Source organism: Falco biarmicus, chromosome 8, assembly GCF_023638135.1.
Source record: "Falco biarmicus isolate bFalBia1 chromosome 8, bFalBia1.pri, whole genome shotgun sequence".
Classification (NCBI taxonomy): Eukaryota; Metazoa; Chordata; class Aves; order Falconiformes; family Falconidae; genus Falco; species Falco biarmicus.
The window spans coordinates 14,517,499-14,543,584 of record NC_079295.1 but is presented as its reverse complement, the minus strand read 5'-3'; the positions used below and the strand labels follow the sequence as shown (position 1 = coordinate 14,543,584).

The 26,086-nt window shown below is 42.5% G+C and overlaps 1 protein-coding gene and 3 non-coding genes across 4 annotated transcripts; all 4 read right to left on the bottom strand.

Annotated features, from left to right (window-relative positions):
- Positions 1 to 219: 219 nt before the first annotated feature.
- NOP58 (NOP58 ribonucleoprotein) lies at positions 220 to 25,878 on the bottom strand. Its single transcript, XM_056348297.1, has 15 exons — positions 25,725 to 25,878; positions 21,612 to 21,688; positions 19,863 to 19,915; positions 17,857 to 17,981; positions 16,689 to 16,825; positions 15,444 to 15,508; positions 14,034 to 14,168; positions 12,992 to 13,137; positions 11,924 to 12,050; positions 11,089 to 11,252; positions 10,232 to 10,366; positions 8,923 to 8,984; positions 6,137 to 6,270; positions 1,292 to 1,410; positions 220 to 552 (listed from the first exon to the last, which is right to left on the bottom strand). The coding sequence occupies exons 1-15, from the start codon at positions 25,767 to 25,769 to the stop codon at positions 496 to 498; spliced, it is 1,581 nt and encodes a 526-aa protein (XP_056204272.1). The 5' UTR covers positions 25,770 to 25,878; the 3' UTR covers positions 220 to 495.
- Positions 11,675 to 11,760, bottom strand: LOC130154511 (small nucleolar RNA SNORD11). Its single transcript, XR_008823774.1, has one exon. It is a non-coding gene; the product is annotated as a small nucleolar RNA SNORD11 (small nucleolar RNA).
- Positions 12,810 to 12,893, bottom strand: LOC130154512 (small nucleolar RNA SNORD11B). Its single transcript, XR_008823775.1, has one exon. It is a non-coding gene; the product is annotated as a small nucleolar RNA SNORD11B (small nucleolar RNA).
- On the bottom strand, positions 14,776 to 14,864 carry LOC130154509 (small nucleolar RNA SNORD70). Its single transcript, XR_008823772.1, has one exon. It is a non-coding gene; the product is annotated as a small nucleolar RNA SNORD70 (small nucleolar RNA).
- Positions 25,879 to 26,086: the final 208 nt, after the last annotated feature.

The window sequence follows — 26,086 nt, the reverse complement described above, 5'->3', positions numbered from 1 at the left end:
TCAGCTGTTCAATGCATCTTTGATATTATGCAGATATATTTGTATCAATTTTACAGAGAACTTGAGATTACAAGCTTTGAATTTTTTAGAGAATAAACTGCAACAGAACATGTACACAATTAGAATTTTTTTTTGCTGATCATTCATTGAAAACAATAAATCTCAGAAATGTTCTCAATAACGTTTAGAAAACAAGTTAAGAGACAGAGGCATAAAATCTCCATAAAAACATGTTTATTCCTTATCGGTAGAGACCGCATATGAAAAGAGGATCTATTGTGAGCTTTTCAATAAAAGCAACCGAAAAAAGCCAGCAATCCTCCTAAGTAGCGGAGACACATATCCAGTTCCAGGGCAGAAGACAGCTATCAAAATCATCTCCTTGCCCTCTCGCAACACAGGAAAGTCAGTTTTCAGCAAGAGGCTAAAGAAATTACGTCAAGAAACACTACTCTGAAGCAGCTGTCCAAGGGCCAGTGTTCCCCCGGCTCATCATCAGTCTTCAAACTCATTTGTCACTTTCTTCTTTTTCTTCTTCTTTTTCTCTGTATTCTGCAAACAAATAAACGTTGCTATGATAAAAGCATAATAGAAAAGTAAAGCAACACATGTAGCTAGGCAACAGAGCTTACACCTGAAAGCATCACAGCAGCTGCCATACTCAGCAAAGCACAACCCAAGAGATGTCCCTCCTCTACTGCTAAATGCACTCGATGTTTACAGCACGGTGGGGCCAGTGGGCAAAGGAAGCCGGCAGCTCAGCACTGCAGCCAGGCAGTAAACCAAGCCAACTTGCACTAAACCAAGGGGAGAAAATTAAACCCCACGTTACGAACAAGATTTCAAAACTGAGCAAATAGTTTAGTTTGGCCCCATCCACTCTACTGTTGCTAGAAAACATCAAATGATACTTCATCAATTCAACCGGAACAGCCTCCACTCCCTACAAATCCTAAACACCAGACAGATGCCTGTGGATCAGCACCAAGGGACACCCTGCCCAGTAGAAAAGACATACTAACAGAGAAGACCAAAGCTGGGGGTGGACAGAGGAAAGGAAGGGAAGGGAAAGATGGAGGCATTACAGTCACAAATTTCCCAGACCTTGTTGTTGTAATGCAAATCTCTTGGACGTTATGGCAATGGACATAATGAAATAGTTATCAGGGTAAAGCTGTCCTTGCATATCATGGGTTACACAGATGAGAATACATTTTCCCCCCTCACTCCAAAAGTTTTGGAGAGTGTCCATTCCCATAAAGGATCAGAGAGCCATGCAATTCTGCCTCACCTCAACTACGGGGGTGATGAGGGGTTCCTCACTCAGTGCCTCTTCTTCAGCTTGCTTTTCCTTATTTTTTTTCTTTTTCTTCTTTTTGACAGGTTCATCATCTTCTACAGTTGTCTGTTCTGTACCACAGAAGAAAAATGAAAGGCATGTTGTCAGTTAAGCATGTAAAAGGCAAAAAAACCCTTTCTACACTATGTAGGAGGATGCAATAATGGTATTAATAATGAAAAATACCGAACACCACACTGCCCCTCCTTTATATCTCTCTACAGCCGTTTTCCCTCTGCTTTGCCCTGACCTGCATGACTACTCATTGCTATAATCAAAATATACAACTACCTAGGACACAAATTACAATGTTCAGACAGCACTATTCGCATCTCCTAGTACAAACGCCACTCCTATATGCTGCTCCCAAAGTTTGAAACAAGCTTGGATGTTTTCATTGGTCTGCCAAATTACCTTCAAGTACTCTTTCTGAAAACAGACTGTCCACAGTTTGACAAATATTTTCACCAGCATCACAAGAGCTGGGGAAGGACTAAAACCCATGTTAGAAATCAGTTCAGCCAGCAGCAGCTTGTTTGCAGATGATTTCCCTATCTTGAGGTTGGACATCTGCTGAGAAGCCGATCAGTTTTTTTACCATTTAGACTGGCAAACACTAAGATCTCTTAATGCTGAGCTAATGTAAAGCATTTAATGCAAAAGCAGAAACTCCTTCCTCTCCTGGAAGACAGGAATTGAATTATTTATATTAGCTGAGAGGAATGTTAACCCAAGAAAGGTTCACCTATGCCCCCTTACATTTATTTTTCAGAACTATTCATCAATAGCTGGTCTATCTTATCACAGTGGCAAAGGCACTATGATACACCACTAATTTTCTAGAATACACACCACAGTCTTAGGAATCTCTGCGTAAAGAAACCAAGCAGAAATCATTACCAAGCTGACCACCTATGCAGTAGTCAGGCTGTTACCGGAGCATACCCAAGTCAAATTTATTTGAACAGCTGAGTCCAGTGCTGGATAACAAGTTTCTTGGTATGCAGTACTCATGAGTAAGTTCATGATATAGCAGTCCTTCAGTAGCTACAAAACCAAGAAGCTGAAACCCATGGTGTTTGTGGTGCATACAGCTGCTACTGGAGGTGTGACTCAAAAAGTAATTTTCTCACTGTACTCCCCCAAACAATCAAATCAAGTTAATTTTGAAACACACTCACCACTTACAAAAGGAACAAAACCAAAACCAGGGCAATTATAAAAAAACCTAAACACACAACCTCCTAACATCTTGATTGTACTTTGTCACAAAGTTTAGTTCCTCGAGGCAGCAGAAGGATGATGAGTCAAAAATACACTTAAATCTTTGCTTCTAACATAAGCTTCAGACAAAAAAATTGGCTTCAGGGTAAAAGATTTCTAGACAAGTCTACAGGAAAATACAGGCAGCTAACACATGCAGTTTTCTGACATTAAAAAAATGCCAGAAGCAAAACAGCAAAGGATTCCAGATAAAGAAATGGGTAAATATAATTGTACGTGGATTCTGCCGCACACATCATTCACAGTGAACTGTGTGCAAGCAGAAGGCATTCAAAAACGTGTAAAAGTAAGTATCTTCACCTCCCTGTAACACAGGGAAATAGAAAGTAGCTGAAAAATAAGCATAAACTACATTAAAGTCATACGGTACATACAAACAGAGGCATACGCACCATGTTTTGCTATGTAACAGTTTTGGTCAGCTGGATTGGTAAGCTATGCATTCTCAAGCAAAACGCTGCGTGGTAACCTTGGAAAAGTAACTCCTTGTTATGACCCTACATGCCATTAAGTCTGACACACCAGGCAGCAGAACCTGTCACAATTTACAACCGCAGATGATGATGCACTGTGCACTCATAGGCACTGTCACTTCTCACAGCTAGCAGTGGATGCCTTCCTGAAGATTTCAGTTGCTGCTTTCTAGCAAAACTCATGATGCCGGGTCATGATGTTGCTGTCGTTTAAGGCTTTGTGCCTCACAGGGTTCACTCCATTAATTTAAGATTGTATTTTTCTTTTTAAGAGAGACTTTTCCAAGTGACTAGCTGCTACTATATCCTGATGCTTAAATACAAGCCGAATGCTTCACTAGGGGCACTGGTTTGCCCTGTCAGTGGTATGCATTTTATCCAACTGCCAAGACTGTAGTCACAAAAATACCTGTCCTATTTCCCTTCCCCCAACATTCAAACAGGTTTTAACAGACAACTCTTTAAATGAATTATATCTTGTTTCAGGCTCTATCCTTCCACTTGAGTTTCTTTTTCAGTGTAAAAAGGTAAAAGTAGTTTGAAGTCATGCCTCACCCGCACCCCCCTGCCAGTCCCTATCCAAAGTACTGCCGTACACACACCACAAACGCGGAGAGAAAACATCACGCATCTAATCTCGCAGTAACATTTACATTTCAGGCTAGCACAATTCAAAATATTGTCTCTCTTTACAACAAGTATTAAAGCAAATCACTTTTCAGTGGCAGCTTCCCAGCTTATTCCCGTCCCTTACCTTCCTCCTGTAATACAAACTAGATGGAATTCTTCAGCCAGATTAATTTCCCTTTTTGCCTGCACTCCTCTCCCCATTTATCACATGCACAAACAGCATGGGGAAGGAGGGGGCAGAGCTTTCTTTTACAACACTGTGTCTAGATGTGTAATCTCTGACTAGGGAAAAGCTTAATAAAGCACTGCATTAAAAAGAATAGAGCCAAGAACAGCAGAAATAAAATATATAAATGTTAAAAGCTCGTGCATATTTAAGTGGACATGCAACATAAATCTTAACACTGGGATGTCCTCTGCACTCTTCTGTGTATTACAGAACTAACTTATCGGACCACCCCCACCCCCCCTTCTAGCACGCTGTGCAGCCATACACACAGTACTAGAAAAGAGCAAGGTCAAGGTCTGTCTAGTGGGTGTCAGGGAAATGCATGTACTTTGCTGGGTGGTATTTAATAACCAGAATTTGCAAACATAGGGGCAGTATTATTTTAAAGGCTGAAGGGAGTAGTTCTGCATACAGAAGATATGAGATAACTAAGTTATCTGAAAACACTTCTTCCATAGTCTGAAGAGCTGGCACAGTTAGTTCTAATGCCCAAGTATCCAAATTAAATGATCCAGCTGATATGAAGAACTGGGAGAAAGCAGGCGCTATGAACCACACATCTGAAGGATGCCCTAGCATTTCAACAAGAAAACCTGTGACAAGAAGCAACACATCTAAATCCTGTACTTCAGGTTTTAGGAAGTTAAAGAACCCCAAGCAAACAGTATAAATTTCAGTAGGCCACAAGCATTCCGAACACTATCTACTGCTCAAATAATTCTTGGTAGCTCAAGGAGAACTGCTAAGCTCCACCCAACCCCTAAACCAGGAAGTATCGATACTCAATAAAGCAAGTGAAGCAAACACAAGCAGGTTTGTGTATAAAAGCATGAACCATTGAATAATAAATATATCTATGAACAGAAAAATCCTACTCATACTGTAAGAGACCAGGCTAGAAATCAATGTAATACTTCACCTGTGAGTAGCTCATGTCTGTGAGCTGTCAACACTTGCTTTCATAATGCAAGGGAAGCCCAAGGCAGCAATTCCAAGACTATAGTAAGGGAAGTTAGTTCAAAAGATTATCAAAACCAGTAGCTGTTAAACATACCCACATTCTCCAAAAAAGCAGGCAAAGTTCAAGCCTCCAAAGTACTCCTGTGTCCTTGTCTCATGATAAGCACAAGTGAACAAGCTGAGGCACAGATCTCATCTTTACAGCACAAACGATTCTCCCTCCAGTGTAACTTCAAGTTTAGATTCCTACAAGCTGCTCCATCCATGTACACAGACATCATGAACCAAGTGGCATCTAGAAAGGTCGCACCTTGAGCATGAAGTGGTACAGAACAAGAATTCTGACTACACCCTGATAGTCCAGAACACAACAGCATAGAGAACACCAGAAAAGGATGGCTCTGACAGCCTTCCCTTGCTGCAGGCACAAGTAGTTGACAAAACCTGGGAGTAGCTCACACCCAGATGTGGCTTAGGGTCTCACAGAAGTGACTTAAAATTCATCTTCCTTTTCCTTTCCCGCTGCCCCCCCCCCCAAGTTACACACCGAGTACTCCACTATCACAGCAAGTATTAGGCCAGCCATTTAGAGGTGCTGCAGTGCACACTGTAAAGAAGAGAGAGAATGTTTCTTAAAATGAACCAGACTGAAGATGCAGTCCAAAATCCTTCTCCACACAGTAACTTATCAGAGAAGGGAAGAACAGCTATGGCCATAGTTCAGTTTCAGCTCTCCAGAGAATAACAACTGTTCCCATATTATGTAAATTCAGACTGAAATTTCCAGGTGTTATTTCACCTCAAATTCTGACTTTCAATGTTTATATATTGAAATATGACAGAAAACAATTCCATACATAATAAAATGGTATTCTTTAAAGAAAATTAGGCGAGCTGTGTTTTTACAGAGAAGAGCTTTTTTTGTCTTCAAGATACCGAGGCCCACTAAATACAAACGTGTTGAGCAGGAAATTCTGCAAGAAGAATATGAGTAGAGTTTTGGTTTTAAGTGTTCTTATATGCTTACAACTGTTCAAAAGCATGTATTTAAAGTAAATTGACTGCACTCTGGTGTCAGTCCATAAAGGATTATTATTTTTTTTTTAAAATACACTGTCATACGCAAGGAGAATAACCAGGTATTGTAGCTAGCTGTAGATGTTAAGCCCCACTGCACAATGCACACAGCAACAAGCCAGCAGCACAGATGCAGCAACTAACCTTTCACCTCTGCTTTGATCTTCTTTGCTTTCACAGCAACCTCTGCATCTTGTTCTTCTACCTCCTGAATTTTGCGTTTCTTTGAAACAGCAGGAAGTGTAGAGTCACCAGAAGCGTCAAATATTTTTACTTCACTGTAATGAAGAGAACAAGTCAGTTTAAGTAACAAAAAGAAGAGCTAGCCCCCCGGTGAGATCCTGCAGTTGAACATAAACTTTCCAACACAACCTCCTGAGAATATTGACAAATCAATCTTGCTCAGTTAACAAAGCATATCTACAGGTAGTGAGGCCCTTTCTCCAATGCATGAATGGCTCATCAGTAATCACGACTACAGGAGATACCACACAAAGTACAACTGTCCAATCTAAACAGAAGATATCAGTTAAGTAAGAATTTGTTTCTGGTTTATATCTGTTCAAGGCTCTACAGAGCACTTAAATTACCTATTAGATTGATATCTCTGCTGCTGAAAGCTTTTCCAGCATACCTGTATGGTCACAAGCACATAGCTCCCCACAATTTGTTAAGGCCATATAAGCATACGCTAAGGGTAATACACATACACAGGAGTAGAAGTAGCTTTACTTTTGCTGCCTCTGCATTACATTCACAGGGCACAATTCACAAGGCAGGATAATGCTATGGCTCATTCCTGTATCACCAACTTTCTGGGACTCTCAATTATCTAATCCGCACCTGAAGCTGCCTTTTCTCAAATATGACATGCTCCTTTGTTTGGTCCCAACCTCCTCTACAAGCTGCAGAGAACCAGCCACGCTGAAACCCAATGCCCTTTAGCTGGACCTCTTCAGGGGCAATTGAATCACCTAATAGTAATGAAGATTTTTTTTTTTTTTTTTTTTACTTATTCAGAACACAATTCCTACTGAAGGAGAAAAGGGTTTTAAAACAGTAAGCCTAAACTATCCCCACCCTGGCCCCAGCCACATACTCAGCATCTGAACTTCTCTAAAGTAGGAATCTGAAGTAGCCACTTTGCACAGGTTACAAAACCAACTGAGGCTAGTGACTAGACTGGAAAGCATGTGGTAATTCTAGCAGACAGTACAATCAATCAATTCGTCCTCCAAGCATCAGAAATTATTCTTATTGGTATTAACACTGTATATTGCTTTACAGAAATTGATTACACCGGCTTTTGCAAATAGTGGGCTTTGCTTCCATTAAACCCAGGCAAGAGCTCACTGGCTTCCTTGTCATTGTCAAAATACTGCTAATGAAGAAAAAATGAAAAAAAAACCCCAGCAAATAAATATGCCAAAGATAGGTAATGCAAACTCATGTCTTTTTTGGAAAGTGTACTGAAATGCTTCACTTAAACATCATCTCTAAAAACTATCTCATAATTCATTTCTGAAATACTACTTTGATGTAGCTAATTCATACATGATCCACAGTTCCATGCAAGACTAAGAGATTCTTGCCAGTCTCCTTAAAGCACTAGTTCAAACAATCTCCATAAAGCAGCACTACAAGGACAATTTGACAGGGACTGAATCGGTTTCCCTTTTAGGCAGCCAGACTAAGCCAAACAGCCAGGAACTGTCTTCAGTCTCTCCCCCAAGCCTAGACATGTTTGCAAAGCATGTCTAACAGTAGACACATGTCCTGGCAGGAATTCATGACTCCTCATTTCAAGAGGTCAAAAACCAGCATGTATGTTGTCTCCTCAACACCCTCCTCCCCTAATCTACTAACTCCTTACACACCCTGATGCTGTCTTTTCAAAAGCTGCTCCAGAAATCACAGCCATCTCACTATGCTTTGAAATGTCTAGCATATGGAAACAAAAGTTACAGCTAGGCTTGAGAAAGATGTTTGGGGACTGCAGATGGGTGCAACAGTGCTATTTTTTCCTCACAGAACTAGCACCCAGCCCTGCTTTTGCTAAGCACTTGCCCTCTCTACACCAAAGGTTCAGCAAAATAAGCATGCCAAGCTAAGCAAGAAGCCTGCAACCAAATGAAGGAAAATATCCAGATGTCACAGCTCAGACTAATAATACCCTGTTCAAATCCACAGATGTTCAGCTGTCCCAGTTGCAATCTACAGTGTCACTTCAGGCACAAGAAACTGCTCTAACAGTGTCCAGAGTACAGAACCTATATATTGCTTAAGATACATATTACTTATTACATACAAAACCTAAACAAGGAGGTGAAGCTTTGCTCAAAACAAGTGAGGATTTTTTCTTTTCTAAGAATAAGATGACTAAGTAGGTCTCTAGGACAGCTTTTTCAAGGCCAGGCTGGATGGGGCTTTGAACAGTCTGGTCTAATGGAAGGTGTCCTTGCCTATGGCAAGGGGATTGGAACTGGGTTATCTTTAAGGTCTCTTGCAATCCAAACCATTCTGTGATGCCATGATTCCCTGACAAAGAAATTCATTCAAGCTCTGATTTTGCCAACTTTAATTTATTCAGATTTGCATTAAATAAAGCTGCTACGTATTAACTCCCCAAACTGTTCAGTTTTTTGGTCTGACACTGATAGTATCTAAATATACTTGTTACCTGATTACATCAGTAAATTACTCTTAGAAAATCAGGACTTTCTCCTATTCACTGGTTTTACCACAACTGTAAAGTGTGGAAAAATGAAAATTCCCATTAGCAATGGGACTTGTAATCCGTGTTTAAAGACACAAAAAAAAAAAGTCTTCTGGATCTTAAGTCAACTCAGCCCACAACCAAAAAGCTTCTCAGAAATAAAAACATGGAGAGCTATTTATACTCAGCCAAGCACAAAGGAAAAACTATTCACCTCTTGTTTTGATACTTGTCTGTCCTGGCCAAGGCTTTTCCAGTACCACTTATTCTTCTTATCTACAAGAAAAATTTGGATGTGAAAAATAAATTGCTTATCATGAAAACAATTCACAACATTAGTTCTACAGCCCTTGAAAGGAATTAAAAAAGTAAAGACAAACATTTATTATTGGTCAGGCTCTTGTGTACCTGTATGAGTCTCACAAATGGAAGAACAGTGACAGGGAGGTAAGTGGGGTGAGAAAGTCATGTGCCTTCATAATATTGCTCTTCAAGAGCCAAACTCAATTAAGGGACATCTAGTACTGGATCAAACATACCACAGCCACATGACATACAACATCATACCTCTAAATTCCCAAGATCAGCTCAAATTTCTGCACTTTTTTCTGCAAGAGTAACTGCATGTCAGGGCAGGTATCACCTGGCATAAAGCCAACCTTAAAACCACAATACAGGCCCCAAACTGGATTTGATTTAAATTTGTACTTGTCAGGTGACCAGTTTGCATTTTGGTATTAACATGTCTCCTTGCCTTTGTTTTGATGGGAAGTATCGCTTCCCATGAAATGCTTAAGGAGGAGCAGGCAGGTTTTTCTGGATTTTTCTTTTTTGTTCTAGTGATGCCAGTACCAAAGCATTAGTATCAGATCTCCTAGCTCGGAAGGCTGAACCTAGTCATCATTTACAAGATCACACGCAGCAGGCATGCCACCTAAATGAGAAAAACAAACCCTATGCTCTCCCAGCATGCTGTGCCGATGGCAACAGATGGAACAGCAGGTACAGAGGCAGGATATACATTAGGTGATGAGAGGGCAATGCAGCAATTTGCAGAACAACATCTTGCATTAGCTACAGAGAAAGCTCCTTAAGACAAAGCATCACCAGTGTTCAGATTTTGGGCAACCACAGTGGAAAATGTGAGGTGGGCAGAAAAGCCAAATGCGCTTTCTTCTAAAGGTGAAGAGAAAGAAGCTGTGAAATAATAAGCACATTTTTGCAATTAATACAGAGATTTAGTAAAACGTAAAGACACAATCTTACTTATTTTGTTCAGAATCAAGATATTTCAGTATAATGTAAGTGAAGACAGGCATGTAAAGAAGAAAAACTGACATATAAACAAATGGACGCAGCCAGCTTAAAAACCCTACTGCTTCAGCCAAGCTTGAGAGAAAGTAGAGTAATAGTGACACTAGATCACACAACTGAGTGAAGGGAAAAGACTCAGAAAGCAGTGCATCAGAAAATCATATCATAAACAAGAATGTCAGCTTCATGCAACCCTCTGACAGACTTACCCCTCTCTCTTCCAAAAGCCTCAGTCTCGTCTCTACTTTTAGTCTGTTCTCAGCTCCCATTTCAGCACTAGTATCCTCTCCAAGGGCATCATAACGAATAGTCAAGGCAGTCTTAGCTGCCAGCATTCGAGAAATCTGGAAAAGCCGAAAAAGAGTATTAAATGCCAAGACTTCACGTAAGGCAACGACAGGAAACCACACTCACAAACAAAAGAACAAAGTAACCATTTACTAGCAGTGTTTAGTCCAAAAGAGTTAGTACATCATTCTTTCAACATTGAAATACTGTTAATGTTACACCTTATTTTCTTGATAAATAGAGGGGAAGCATCTGAGACAGCAAGTTCGTTATACATATCCCACACTAGCCCAACCTTTAGATCAGATTAGTTTGAGGTGTCATTTCTGTCTGGATAGCTTTCTAGTTTGGTTTTTTTTTTTTTTCAAACACCTGCACGGTAAAAGCCTAAGTTCCTTAAAAGCCAGCCACGAAAGTTACTAGCTTAAGCACAACACAACTGATTTTCAAGCAAAAATAAAGCTTGTAACAGCTTAGTTTACTATCACGTAGAAGAAAGTAGTAACATACCCCTTGAGAAATTCACCATTACATCATAACTCAGCAGCTACTCATCTGTTATTACTCAGATGCATCAAAGGGACAATCCTGTTTGCTTTTTTGAACAGGAATGAATGACATCCAAAGATTTGTGGGACAGTGTTATTTTCCACGTAACCATGAAGCAATACAGTAAAGCAAGCCATGGAAAGAGGTGCACTGTGAAGCTCAAGCCACGTCATCAGCAGACATTCACGCTCTGGAAAAAGCCAAGCTGGTAAACAATTCTGCAACTCACCTTTCCTTTGTTTTTAGTATTGGTTTGTCCCACTAGGGAAGCATGATAGATAAGGCCAAATTTAGGTGTGTCCCGTTTAGTCTTCAGTGCTCTGAAGAGTGCCTTCTCAGCACCCAGTAACTGAACTGTTGAAGCTGGATGTTTTGCCAGATTCAAGAGGGAACCTAGAAAGAGGCAACACAGCAACAGTAATTTGTCAGAGGATCAGCTAGAGAATCAGGAGGCTAGATTCCCACACTATTCAAAAGGAGGAATCTCAGAGACATCTGATTCCTATTTCTATGACAGCTGCTTCACATTCATTTCCTGAAGGACAGGTGACCCGTTTCAGTCTTTCATGCTTCAACTAACTGTCTCGGTTTGATTTCAGCAACAGGAAAGGCGGCTGACTCAATAAAACATATTGCACTGGAGTAATGCCTACTCCCAACAAAGTCTGGCAGCAAGAACGCGTCATCACAGAACTGCAGCTTAGATAACTGAAATAAGGCTGCTACCTTGAGTCAGTCTGACTATAAAAGTCTAATGCCAGTTTGCCACCATTTTACCTCAGAAGTGACTGGACTATCAGCAGGAGGCTCAGTAAGCATCTCAGAAGAGGTAGTGACTTAAGTTGCCCTCATATTCCAAAAAGAATTCAGGCCAACTAAGAACTCTGTCATCACAGGCTACTTCCAAGCTCATGCTGGTATTCTCAGATTCTTCAAGAGCCACCTTCCCCCACTTTACCATGAGATGTTCATCAGGGCCTTGCATAATCCTTTTAACTGACCAGTCAGAGAAAATCTCTGATGAGGTCACCTAAGCTTTATTTATGCTGATCAGCGTAACCCACCTGCATGAGCAATGAGCCTTGCTCCAACCAGTTCGCCCACCATGACAGTAAGATTAGGAGCAATAGCCATCATTCTGTTCTTCAGGTAGTCATACAGCTGTGTTCGATACTCAGAGATTTCAATTACCTGGCAGACAGAGTTTGGTTACAGGAATCAGTATCAGCTGACCAATAAAGATTTAAGAGCTAAACATATTGAAAAGAGGAAGTGCTGAGAATTCCAATGAAGGAGATTAACAAAATGCAAACAGCCAAGAGCCAGAGTTACAGAAAGCTTTCTATAAGGCATATTCCCAGAACAGACCTCCATCCACAAAGTATATTGGATCTGTACTGCTTATTCCCTTATGCAACTTATTTTCTCAGCAACGTTCCCGATAAAGCAGCTGACAACATGCCAAAGACAGCGAGGCAGAACAAAAGTACTTAGTAAAGACATTTTCTTTAGGACAAAACCCTGGAACATTCAGTTTTCACATAAATCTTTGCCACCATTCTCTTGAAGTGGGATAAATGCTCTTTACTTGTTCCATACAAATACACACAATTAGAACAGACATAAAAAAGCAGCAGGGTCTAGACCAGGAACAGGAACTCCTAACCCTGCCACTCCCTGGTAGTCACAAAGGGATCCAACTGGCACCACTAAAGTCTGAGGGAGTTCACATACAATCCAGATGAAAGCAGGATAGGTCTCCCAATTCCTTTTGAGGCCTCAGCACTCCACTTTTAACCCAGGGTTTATCACCTAGCTTTGAAAGTGACAGACTAAAAAGATGCTATACAGTACCATTATCTCAAAGACTTAAAAAAGCACGACGATGCCAAAAGTCACACAAAAGTAAGACTGCCGCTTTTGGAAGACCGTGCAGATATCAACAGGCTGAGATGGCTCAGATGAGGTAGTGACTATGCACCCTCATGTCTGTATATCAGGAAAGCACCAATATAGGAATCATCACTGCCATCGCGTGTTAGCAATACCTTAGGAAAAGCCTCTCCTTGGCAGAAGGGGCTCCGATATGGCTAAAATGGAGTTCCTGTTACTATTCATCCACGTGTACATACCTGATCACAGAGATGGATTATATTGTTTATGTCTTCCTCTGATACTTCTGTCCCCATGGAAATCTCAGCAGCAGCCTTCACATCCTGTTCAATCTCCTCTGGTAGGATGTCAGAAACATCAGAGGCGGCAAAATTGCTTCTGTCTCCTATGGGGGACAGATGAAAGCATGTTTCATGCTGGGGGCAAGATGAACTAGTAAAAAAAGCACAGAAACAGATAAAGATAAAAGGCCAAAATAACAACAGTGAGTCAAGACTGCTGTCATGCTATTCCAAACTCCCAAAATACATGTCAGTGTTCTGACTTACGCTTATACTAGCTGAGAATGGTTGGAAATATCAAATTTGAAACTAGGAAAAAAGCGCCCTTATTCTGTAACTGCAGAAACTTCATCTTTCAGTAGCTACTTGCTGCAAAATTCTCAGTCACAGGATTACAAAGAATTCCAGGAAGCAAGCAGTCATTTACCACTAACCAAACCTATGTAATTCTTCCTATAATTGGGAAAAGAGTTCCCTTAAAATCACAAGTCTCTCTCTGGACTGCAAATGTCATTATTTAAAAAAAAAAAAAAAAAAATCTTCAATACAAAGCACATGCTTGAAGAGCTGAGGCAAGTGTCCGAAATGTTACAGTGGTCATTCTTTTCTGCTCTTACGAACAACTACAGTAGTAGTTCTCTCCGAGATCACTCACAAACATGCAGCAATTCTCTTCGTATCAGTTTTTGGCAGCTAATTTCCAAAGTGGTCTGCTGATTAATTGTAATTCTAAGAAGATATGCTGGTGGTCCAGGAAGAACTCGCTGACGATATGGCATTAGCTTTCTTTTAAGCTTAAAAATGATAAATTGCATCAAGATACAGACGCGACCATACACTACTTTTCTACTGGCCGTATTTACACTGCTGCTGAAGGCAGGATTGTATACAGGGTCATGACTAGCTGGATGAGCGAGTTGCTGGTCTACAAATCAGTGCCATTAATGCACTGCATACTAACATGCAACATTCTCCAGGCTCATGTCTCCTTATTACTCACCAACTTTCCGCACACATTTACAATACGTTAGGTTATCTGTGATGATTTTGCCCAGTTCAGGGAAGTGCCAACCATACCATTCCCTACAGCGCATGATGTAGTTATTCAGTTCTTTGTCCAAGTCATCAAGAAGTGCTAAGAGAAAGAAGAATGGACTTTTTTTTAAAAAAAAGAATCTAAAAATGGAAAACTCTCAAATCAACAGATTTAAATAGCATAAAGTGTTTTATCCCATAAAAGCTAGAATAAAATATAAGCTGCGGTACATTAGAAGTCTTTACTTTTCAGGGAACTGCATAATCCCAGGCACAATATTATGGAATTCTAGTATTACTGTGAGTGTGGCCCGAAAGTTTCATCACTGGGACAGTCTTGGTACAGACTAACAGCTGCAAAGCACGTTCCCCTGAAAGGCGAGCAGCAGCCGGTCAGCCTTCCTCTCAGTCAGCCAAAATGCTATACACAAGACTGATGTTAAACTTAGCCATCTAATAAACTTTAAGGAAAAATGTTTTAATGGTGAGAAACTGATCTGGTATTTAATTACTTCATTTAAAAGATTGTACTAAGCCCTTTAGTTGCCTTTATAATATAAATATACCCAACAGAAATACAACAGTCTTACCGTTTACCAGATATGACCAGTAACTGGATTTAAAACAGAAGAGTGTAGCACCCACAGCATATATTGCTACAGAGCCCTGAGGGTAAAATATTTCCCACTAACACAATACCAACATTCCCATCTGTTGTCTCAGTGGTAGTGACGAAGGAACAGAAATCAAATCATTAATTTCAGCTTAACTATGTTTCATCATTGACAACAATCTGGGAATTAATATTTCAAACAGGATTCCTCACCACTGCTTCACAGCAAGCATGCTGATTATGATGCAGATGTCTTCAAGGAAAAAATAAGGAATGAACTTCCCTAGGTGCATTTACAATTTCAGTCTGTTTTCCATTAAGAACGCAAGGAGATGGAATGCAGCATTACACACTGCAGTGAGTTTTACATGCCCAATTACAGAATGTATTTCTACAATGCCCACTATGTAAGATACCACCAAAATGATGGGCTAGAAAATCCACAGAAAATCCTGCGGGGCCCATTCTCCCAACACTACTCAGAAGGCATGTTGGGAAGTGAAGTCCTCAGAGGACTGAGCTAACACTGCCTGTACCTTCAGCTGCTCTCTATGCTAAGAAAGAGTGGATGACAATTTACTGTATCATCCAAAAAATGTTCCTGCTTGTGGAAAACCCTATTAAGAAAACACATCCTGAACACCAATGCCCAGTCTACTGAAAGATGCTAGGAGGAAACCAACAGCAATACTTCTCTGTAACCAATGTAGTCAGCTATCCTAAGCTGAATGTATTAATAATTTAAGCTCTAAATATACTTACAAATTGCCTGGATAATCATAGTATCTACTTTGTCTGGGCTGAATTTCAACTTGTACCGGGAAAGGCTGAGGAGACAGAAATACAGTTTCATCAGCATCCTGACATCCTGCTGAAAGTACGTCCCACCTCTTCCTCTCTTGTATTAATGCAGCTGTCCATACATTCATTCATACCAGCTCAGTTTTATGCCACTGACTGCTCTCAGCTGTGGCCAGAAACTACACTGACACAAGTTTCACAACAGCTCCAATGTGTACATGTGCACACCCTGTGACCAGGGTGAAAGTTAAGGCTATCTGTACCACGTGCAGCAGACTGAGCATGAAGGCTGTGGTAGGAAACTGGCTGTTGGTTTCTTTCCGCATGGTTCCCCACAAAAAATATTTGTCAACAGCATTTCCAGTTCTGCAGCAGCTGGAGGTCATCCACAAAACTCTACCTACCCAGCAGCAAGCATCAGCAACGCTAATGTGAAACAACAGAATAAACTTCCTGGAGCAGATTCTTACTGTCTGAGAAAGCCCATTACCATCTGGTTTTAATGTATGTTTAACATTTCTTAGTGTGCTACAGTACAAGACACTTGATATCAATGAGGACTTGCATCTTCAAAGTTCTTTTTCAATATTAATGCCCATTTTCTAAGCAAACATGCATTTATTTTTAAGGAATTGGCTACAGCAAAGCAGTTCTCTTAACTTGCCAATGGCTCGTGGACAGGACAAGCTGACATCAGGATACTGATTAAAAGTTACTCATGAATGAATGTTTGACCCCATGCTGATCCAACAACTTTGCATTTAACTACTGTTCCACTAAACCTAGGAGGCAGTGATAGCAAGGTGGGAAGACAACTCTGCCTTTAACATTTACATTATGTATTATATGGGTATTTATTCTGGCATAACTCAGCAAATCATGGTCTTCACCTTGTCTCTCAGTGGCAATGGAGGTTTAAATGACCCATCTGGCTGTTACAGACATTGCAAATCAAATTCTGAAGTACATAACATGCAAAGGAAAGCTATCAAATACAACTTCAGGTTAAGATGAAGCCTCTCCGTAAAAGGATGTGTGCAAATTGGACAGCTCTTTATAAAACAAGATTTCAGATACAAATATGGCTTAGTTTACGGAGTATAAGACCACGTAACATAGTCAGAGACACTCCAAGCAGCACAGCACAGCCAAGAACACAGGAGTGGAGCAGACACAGGATGAAATAGACCTGTTGTAGGAACTTACCTGTGCGCCAGACCAAGACACATAGCTGCCATCTCTCGAGAAGGGAGGCCTGTAATAAGCCCTTCAATCTGGGAGCGAATTCCTCTCATCAGCTCTGTAACCATTGGGCTGTGTATACAACTCAAATTCAGCTTATCCTGCAGAATGGAAGTCTGAAGTCAGGCGTGACAATAACATTCCTCTAAAGCCCTTCTTCCACCAGCCTTATCACATTATACCTGGTTTTCCCACTACAATCCCATGATCACACAACAGTTTCAGTCATCTTTGGTGCTCGAGGTAGTGACACCCCCAGTTCCCCACAGAGTAACAATTCCAGTTTGAAGAAGAGATTTATAATTAACGTTCTATCTGTTATACAGACACTGGAACTGAATATTCAAGATTTTGCGGTTTACTAGAAACAGTTTAGCCACAGAGAGAATTTCAGAGGTAAAGCGCTGGGGACTTTGGGTTTTTTCCGAGAACAAAACTGAATAATTAGTTCAGAGTCTTTGGTATTATTCGCTTTAACACTAAATCCTCAGTCTGCAGCCTACACCAGTTTCCTAAGACAGCAAGAGGAGGTTGTCAGAATAAAATTCACTGGAACAGGGAGTAATTGGACATAAGATGGGAACCTCATATTTGACACCTACAAGACATTGGAAAAAGTAGTCCACCTCTACCGTACTACTTCCTTCCCCCAGTACGTGAGGACTGAAGGACGTGCACAATTGCTGGTAGACCGAGGAAGGCAGAACGATGCATATTCCTGACAGGATAGTAAGTCACACCCTGCTACTGCTGCATCCGTTATTGAGAAATAAACATTTCTGCCTGGCTAGTTCTTTGGTTCTTCCCCCCCCCACACTTCTTCTGGATGGGATCACTAGGGAAATGAATTTTTTAATCTGCTGGGTTTCTAACCATTTAAATATTCAAAAGAAATCAAGCAAACCTTAACACCTCAGCGCACTTTTACCATATCATTCAATTGTGTACTCAAGACGACATCTTCCCCGTATATATGCAATACACATTTGACTGTAAGGATTAGTTATCTTTCAAACTGCAAACACAGCACTGGCAGCATAATCCATTGCTAATAATTGCAAGATCTCTGAAACCCAATTATAAGATTTCAGTTGCATGAAACAAAAGGAAGAATGGAAAAATCAGTTATCACCTTTATGACACCTCCAAGTTTGGCATCTGCTACAGCCAACTGTTCATGGGCATCTTTTGCCACTATCTTCTTAAGAATTTTCTTTAAGTTCTTGCTGAGTTTGCCTTCTACAAGAGCTGTGGATGCTATATAAAACAAAAAGACCAAAGATGTAGTTTCTTTCTGCTCCTAAAACATGTAAAAATGCTACTCCTAACTCAGTATTTTTTATTTTAACTGCCCACAGTACTTCTAGTCTAAGCTGCAATACTACTTCGCCATGCAGTAGCTAAAATTGAAATAGAAGAAAATTATATACTTGCTCCTTTGGAGGCCTAAATCAGAAACCCTTCTCCCAGTCGCCTCTCCTTTCTCCATGTGGTTTCAGTTCTATTTCTGTTCATTTTGTTTAAGGATCTCTACAAACAGTATGCCATATGCTTTAGATATATGTTTAACATTCCTGAAGGCATGGCTATATGAGAACATTTTGTGTATCATTTAATTAACAAGCCATTTTCCAGGTCCTTTAGTCTGCAACTATGATATCCTAAAAATTGAGTAACGGCCTATCTGCATCCTGTAATGATGATAATGTACTACCTAAAGCTCAACAAAGGATGATGCGAAACACACTGACTGGGCAGTCAGACACAAACTTTTAATATAGCATGTAGACTGAAAAATTTTAAAAGGACGTTCTTCATTCTCAAGTATTAATAGATCTGAAAAAGCTTTACAATTCCACACAATATATTTTAAGCAGGTATTTATACAACTGTCTTTGTGGGTCAGCTCTGTGCTCCACTTAACTTCTGTGATTGATGCACCATCTTCATCACAGTAAATAAGAGCAGAGGCCAGTGATTTTTGATTTCCAGAACCTTAATGAAATGCAAGGGTAAAATCTAAATGCTGTGCTGAGTTTCCTCTCAACCTTTCTACAATGGAGATAAGTTTCCACCTTTCAAGCCAGCGAATAGCTCCCAACCCACTTACAACAGCCATGTATGTAGTCTTCCTTTCAAAATAAATGTGACAGTCTGAATAATCTCCCATTCAGATAAGTAAACCTGAAGCAAAGTAGTACAAGACTTTTTGGTTGGGTGGGGGTTTTTTTGGGGTGTGTGTCTGTGTTTTGTTCTGCGAGGGGTTTGTTTGTTTGTTTTTTAAATCAGCCTAACTACACATGATCTGAATCCAAACCTATGCAAAAGCAACATAATTCAAAAAAATATGCCAGGGAGAGTAATATACAGAAGCTTCAATCTCAGTTGTTTCACTTGCATCTCATGCATGATGGGAGTGTCTCCATTCTCCTTTCCTTAGCTTCCTTTATAAGCTAACCCTACTATATCAGAATATGAAGAACTGCTCTTTAGCTGTAAATGTGACCTGGAACATCCACCTACTGAGGTCATAAAGCAAATTCAGCTGTAATAGTCACACAATTTCTGAATTGTTAGATAGAACTTTTTATGATTTCTGTTCAAACTAGTCCACAGCACCAAGGATTTAAATGCTGAATTAGTAAAAATATTGAATATAAGGCTTTTAATTCTCTTTAAACACCTGAATTTCTTCTAAGTGGAACACAGACATTTTTTAGGCTTAAACACAGGCAAAACATGTCCACAAGACAAGGGCAGTGGTAATAATATAGGTACTCTGACATCCGTCTGTCTCTGTCATAGTGACTAAACAGTGATCAAATCAGTTATATTCAGCTTCAACAAAAATCCGTCATTGACAACAAGCTACATATATCAGTCAAAACCTTCTACATGGTGCTCATTAGTGAGCTGCTTGGGAAATAAGCACGGTGGAAAAAAATTGGACTCATTACATCTCTACTGCACTACAGACTGGATGGATGACTTCATAATACAACAAAAACAGTTGACTTTGAAAAATGTGTAATTTAAAAAATAAGCAAGGAAACAGAGAAGGGACAGAGGTAAGCAATGACTGAACTAGTGCATGACAGGGATATTTTTTATTTTTAAGAATGGTGTTAACCCACTTACCAGCAAGTGCTTCTGTTGTGTCCTGAAATTTTTCAAAGTGTTTCAGCTTTACTCTATAGAAAAAAAAATAGAAGTGTGTAAACGAACATGCATAAACCAGATGCTAGAACCGTTTTACATTTTTTCTGTCTCTATTATAGTTCCCCTCTTCTCTCCAAGACTGCAGTTTTGTTTGAGCCCTATATGACTTCTCAGCTGGGTCCCACAAACTTTATTCAGAAGGAGAAAAAAAAAAAGAAAAAAGAAAAAACTGTGAATTAGTATTTCTCGGACCAATATAATCAGAAAACCTAAGCCCACTTTTTGTTTTGTAGTTCATATCTAACAGACAGACATCACTCATTTAAATTTCAACACTGCACTCTGATTAACTAGGTGTCACTGCTGACTGACTGGTGGTAGCATCTTCCCACTCATCTTCAAATGGGAACCTCCTGCCTCTCTGGAATGTATTGCCAGCACAGCTCAAATTTAACAAGCTTTTCAACCAAATGCATCTTCAAAGACTTTAAAACTGAACTGATTCATTGCCCATGAATCCTCAAGTCCTCCCCTGTAATTAGACATCAGAATACAAGTTCTAAGCTGAGCTTAAAACAAACAACAGAAAATTCTTCCATGCCCTAACTGCTGACCAGAGTCAAAAATCATTTGGACAGTGTTTAATCACACTGTGCTGGATCCTTAGGCCCAGCTTTCCTCTCCCCCTCACATAGCCTGTGGTGTTGATATCTACGGTTACAGTTAAGAAGCTATCTCAATCCAGTAAATTCCTTGTCAGGGACATGCATTTGACTAATCCAGTTCTGATTAACTACTGCTCTTTGTGAGTCAAGTATCTGCAAAGGAAGCAAGGTCACAGATAAAGCTGAATACTTAAGTTAAGCATTAGCAGAGCCCAACAGAAGCTCCAGGATTATACTGATGCCTTTTTAGAAAGGCAGGAGAGAGAGGAATTACTTTGATCAGAGTAAAGATCCATTAAGAGCCACATCCTGTCTCACAAGTGGCCAAGATGTTTCCAAGACAAGATTAACAACACTACAAACAGGCAGATGTGGGATATTCCAGCCTCTCCTCTTAATACTGTTACAGAGCAGGATAAATCCAAATCACAAGGCATAGCTTGTTCAGAGGTATCCGTTACAACCAAAGCTGGTTAGAAATCTTCCAATAAGAACGCCCTAGACAGGCTTGGAAGGAATCCACTGCTGTCCCCAGCTTTAGGGCAATTTGCTAGAAAGGCCAGCTTGGTCAGCAGACACTGCAATCCCTGTGCAGCTATGCAGTGGTGCTAACATTCACCGATTGCATGGGCAACAACACGAACTCTCAACTCACAGTGATTCATATGCTATTAGTTTCAGCTGGATTAAACTTTTTTTATTTTTTAATTTCTTGTGAGCACAAAACCCTGTCATTTCATCCAGTTCCAGCATTAGAAGCTTGGATGTTCTTGTCAAAGCATCCAGATTTCCTTAAAATATTGTTCAATTTTTTGCTTCGGTGACACATGGTAATGACTTCTTTCCTTGCAGTGTAATTAAGCTGCAGAAGTTATTTCTTCCACTGATACTCAATTTTAAGTTTCTCTGAGTAGCTGACTTCACGTTATTGTTCACAGCTTTCAGGTTTTACAGTACTGAAAAGTAAAAATCAATACTACTTTCTGAACTTCAGATGTACATAACTACAGGCAGTCATGTCCTTCCAAAAGGCAGGCTGCCATCCCCACATAAAGCTGCTTACATTTTGTTTGCTTTTTCAGGAGTTTCAAATTCTTTCCATAAACTGTCAACTTCTTGGAGCTTTTTCTCATTCAGAACCTGTAGAAGAAAAAAAAATATTAAACCACACACACACACAACTGTGTTTAAAGTGCTTTTGAACAACCTTCAACCCTGCATTCAGTAGAGAAGACCTGAAGCAGATTTACAGTGTATCCAACCGCTGGAAGTTAATACTGATCAAGGCAACAAACTCAGCTTCGACGATCTCAGTTTCAGCATTTTCTCTTAGCAGCTTTATCCTACTAATATACACACAATATCACAGTGTTTTTATAGAAGTTGCTCAATAATGGCTGGGCTCTTCTGAAACTGCACATTAAAGCAAAACCCTCTCCTTGTTTATCAAAGCTGGGCTTGCTCCACCTCCTCTGCAAGACTCATTCACAACGCCACTGACCCAAAACCAAACCTGCCACTGCTCTGGGAAAATACAAACACATCCGGGACATTTAAAAGGAAGGCGTGATCCCACAAGTTACTTTCATTAATCTGAGCTAGCCCAAGAGACAAAGAGAACAGCTCTACAAAGACGACTTTTCACCGCAGTTTGGTAAACTGAGCCAAGAATTACCAAAGAGGCAGCAATGGCTTAATCCCATCTCTGTACAAAGGGGCTCCCCCTCAGTTTTTAACCAGACAAGATTAACAATTACACCCCTAAAGCCTACAAACATTTCACAAAATGCAGCATGTACTGCAGATTCCTAGAAAAGTGCCCAGGAGAACAGTACAGTCAACATCTTTATATTTTCTGCACCTCACTCAAAAATTGTGGGGACAAAACCACAAAATGTGAATGCAATGCAATTGCCATTTGACTTGGTGCAGTGGTGCAGAAATCATTCTTGGGATCATGAGATTTTGCTCCCTTGCAAATTTTTAAACCCCAGCCAAAAGAGGTTGTCTTTTTTTAAACTCGATTAGTAGCTGAGAAAATAAACATAGCAACTCATTTCCCACAGGACTCTGAGGCACAGAAAAACCTTCTGTTCACAGAAAAACCTCTCTTCTGAAGAGAGGGTAACTCTTCCTTCCCTCAGCCTGCTGATTCTTTCCTACCATTCATCCTTCCTACCGAGGCCTACAGTATTTTCAGCCTCTATAAAGACATGGGTGCATAGAGAAAAATAAAGACATAGAAGCTGTTACATCAATGTTTTTAATATATAGAAATTACATGCTATAGATATTTTGTGTCCTGAAATACTCACCGAAAAAAGTCTTTCAAGATTTCAAACATGGTTATGTCCCATTTGCCCTTACTATTTAGAGTGTTAGTTCCTCTGACGGAAGTAACACCTACAAGCACTAACCAAGAGCTACACAGCTTGCAGAGGAGAACAGTTCTTGATCACCAAGGCATAAGGGCAGAGCAGTTATGCTGGCAATGGTCATCTGTTAGCAGTACTGAAAAGGGAAGTGGGTGACCCAGAGGGCAGCTCTGCAGAGGAGGACCTGGGCGTGCTGGTGCACAGCAAGGTGCCCGTGAGCCAGCAGTGTGCCCTTGGGGCCAAGGCCGATGGCACCCTGGGGGGCATGAGGAGGAGCGAGGCCAGGAGCAAGGCCAGCAGGGCGAGGGAGCTGATCTCCCCCTCTGCTCTGCCCTGGTGAGGCTCATCTGGAGCGCTGTGCCCCGGTTCGGGAGAGACAGGGAACTGCTGCAGAGGGGCCGGCGGAGGCTACAGAGATGGCGGGGGGAGCGGGGCATCTCCCTGGTGAGGAAAGGCTGAGGGAGCCGGGCCTGTTCAGCCTGGAGAAGAGAAGGCTGAGAGGGATCTTACCAATGTACACAAATATCTTAAGGGCGTGTGTCAGGGGGATGGGGCCGGGCTCTTTTCAGCAGTGCCCAGTGACAGGACAAGGGGCAACAGGCACAAACTGCAACATAAGAACCTCCTTACGAATATGGGGAAGCACTTCTTTACCCTGAGAGTGACAGAGCACTGGGACAGGCTGCCCAGAGAGGCTGTGGGGTCTCCTTCTCCGGGAAACATTCAAAACCCACCTGGATGTGATTCTGTGCAATGTGCTCTAAGTGAACCCCCCTGCTTTAGCAGGGGGTTGTTGGACCAGATGATTTCCAGAGGTCCCTTCCAGTCCTGACCATTCTGTGATTCTGTGACCATGACCGTCTCCCAAAATTCAGCAGCACAAATTCTGTTCAACATTCAAGTAACTAAAAACAAAAAACACCCCCCAAACACACACACACCCCTAACACCCTCCCCAAACAAAACGAGCAGTGACAACCTTTAAAGACTGCTTTACAAACAAACAAAAAACACCCAAACCAACCTAAACTGAAGAGAATATTTTGATACAGAATGAGCATACAAGTGTAACAATGACTCAAGTTTGCAGCTGAACAGCTACCCTGTCTAGGAAAGGAAAGCTATGTGATTGAGAGCCTTGCCCTGCAGATGTGCAGTGGCTGGAGCTCGCCAGATCTGGCCTTGGCAGCTGCAAAGAGCGTCGGCATGGAAAATCAAAGCTTGTCTCAAAACATATATTTTAATAAAATACTTGTGCTCAGATCCGATAGACCGCTTTCACCTCTCTCCCAATCCAATCCAGCCCAGACACCACCTGCAGGCCACTGCATTTCCCAGGAAGCAAGTGCTTAACAGCCTGCCTTTAACGCTGCCTTGGCGCCTGGTGCCCTCTAGCCGCTTTGCACACACACGGCAGCCAGACCCCACGCCCCAGCCGGCGACACCTACAGCAGGGGGCTGCAGCACCTCTGCAGAACTTCCATTTCTCTTTATGCCACTCCCACCTTTGCTTTATGTCTACCCTGCTTTCAGAAATTAAAATATGGGTTATTTTAAGCCTCTCCTGGCTCCTGTGAAAGATTAAAAAGCCACAGTGCACCACACAAGAGGTTCGAGCCTACTCAAAAGGTTTTTTGTTTTTTGTTTTTTGTTTTTTTTTTTTGTAACTTGGAAGGTGCAGGATATTAGCCAGTGTAAACATCCAGTGAGCAAAACCTTCAGGGAGACCACTGCACGTGTTAGTTTCCCAGGTCTAAGTGTTGGGGAGGGGGCACAGGACAGAAGTATTTCTGTCTTCTCCCTGAGGCTTACACCTTAAAATTCTCCTTGCCTGAACTGCACAGCTGCACTGCAATGAGGAGAAAAGGTTTCAGGGCAGATCAAGTAAACGTAATACTCTGCAGAGCACCAAGGGCGTAGTTCTACAGCTGACTAAGAAAACTAGCACCTTGCTCTCTTTGCACCTGCACTTGTGTTCACACAAGCTAAACTCAGAAAAAAGCAGACTAAATTGGCAGGGTAGGATACAAGTGTTAGGATCAAATTCCATAAGCAAACTGGTGGAACTGTATGAGCACCAACACTCGAGCAAGAGAACTGAGCAGAGAGGAGCACAAAACCGCAGCAGCTTTGGCTTGGACTTGTTCGAACCACCGTGGAACCGCTGAGGCACCTCAGCGGGAGGCCGGCAGGGCCCGGCGCAGCGGCCTGCTCCCCCCAGCGGGGCGGCACACCGCCCGCCAGCGCTGCCCTGCCCGTGTGCGGCCGGCGGGCAGGCCCCGCTTCTGGGAACGCTCGGGCCGCGGCAGCGGGGGAACCCGCCGCCAGCCCCATCGGCGGGGGCCTGCTGGAACACCGGGCGCGGCGGAGAGCCGGGGGGGGTAAAGGCGGGCAACGTGCCCACCCATGGGCGGCTCCAGAGCCTCCGAAGGGGGCAGGGGCACGGCCCCTCACAAAGACCCCTGCAGGTGGGAGGCAGTGAGAGCCACGGGTGGCGCTTGGCGGGAACGCTGGGGCAGCCCCCCCATTCCTCCCCCCACCTTCCTCCCATTAATCACCCTCCGACTCCCGCCGCACCCCCTTGCCCGCGCCCCCCTCACCACACGGCCTCCCAACTCCTGCTCCCCCCGCCGCTGCCCGGTCCCCGGCCCCCCGCACGGGTAACCCCCCGAGAAGCCCCCGGCTCTCCCCTCCGCCTCACGCCGGGACGGTAGCCGCCCCCCGCGCCGAGACCCCCTCGGGCGGGGACGGGCCGCGGCCAGGCGGGAGGCACGGCGCCCGGCCGGCACGGCGCACCTCACCTTGAAGATGGCGTACCCAGCGGCGGTCTCGAACAGCACCAGCATACCGGCGGCGGGCCCGGCCCGCGGCGGGGGCCACGTGCGCGACCGGACGGGACCCCCAGTCAAGCACAGGCGCGCGCCGGAAAGGGAAGTGACGACAGCGGAAGCGACCGCAGCTGTGGCGGGAAGGGGAAGCGGTGGGGCCGCCCTCTGCGCGCGCTCCCGCGAGCCACGTGGCGGGCGGCGGGGCCCGCGCCTGCGCGAGGGCCGTTACCTCCCGCCCTCCCCCCCCAGCCCCTCAGGGCCCGCCCGCTGCGGGTAGCGCTGCCCCCGCCCCAGGGGCCGCACCGCCCCGCTCCGCTGCTGCGCGGTCGTTAAGG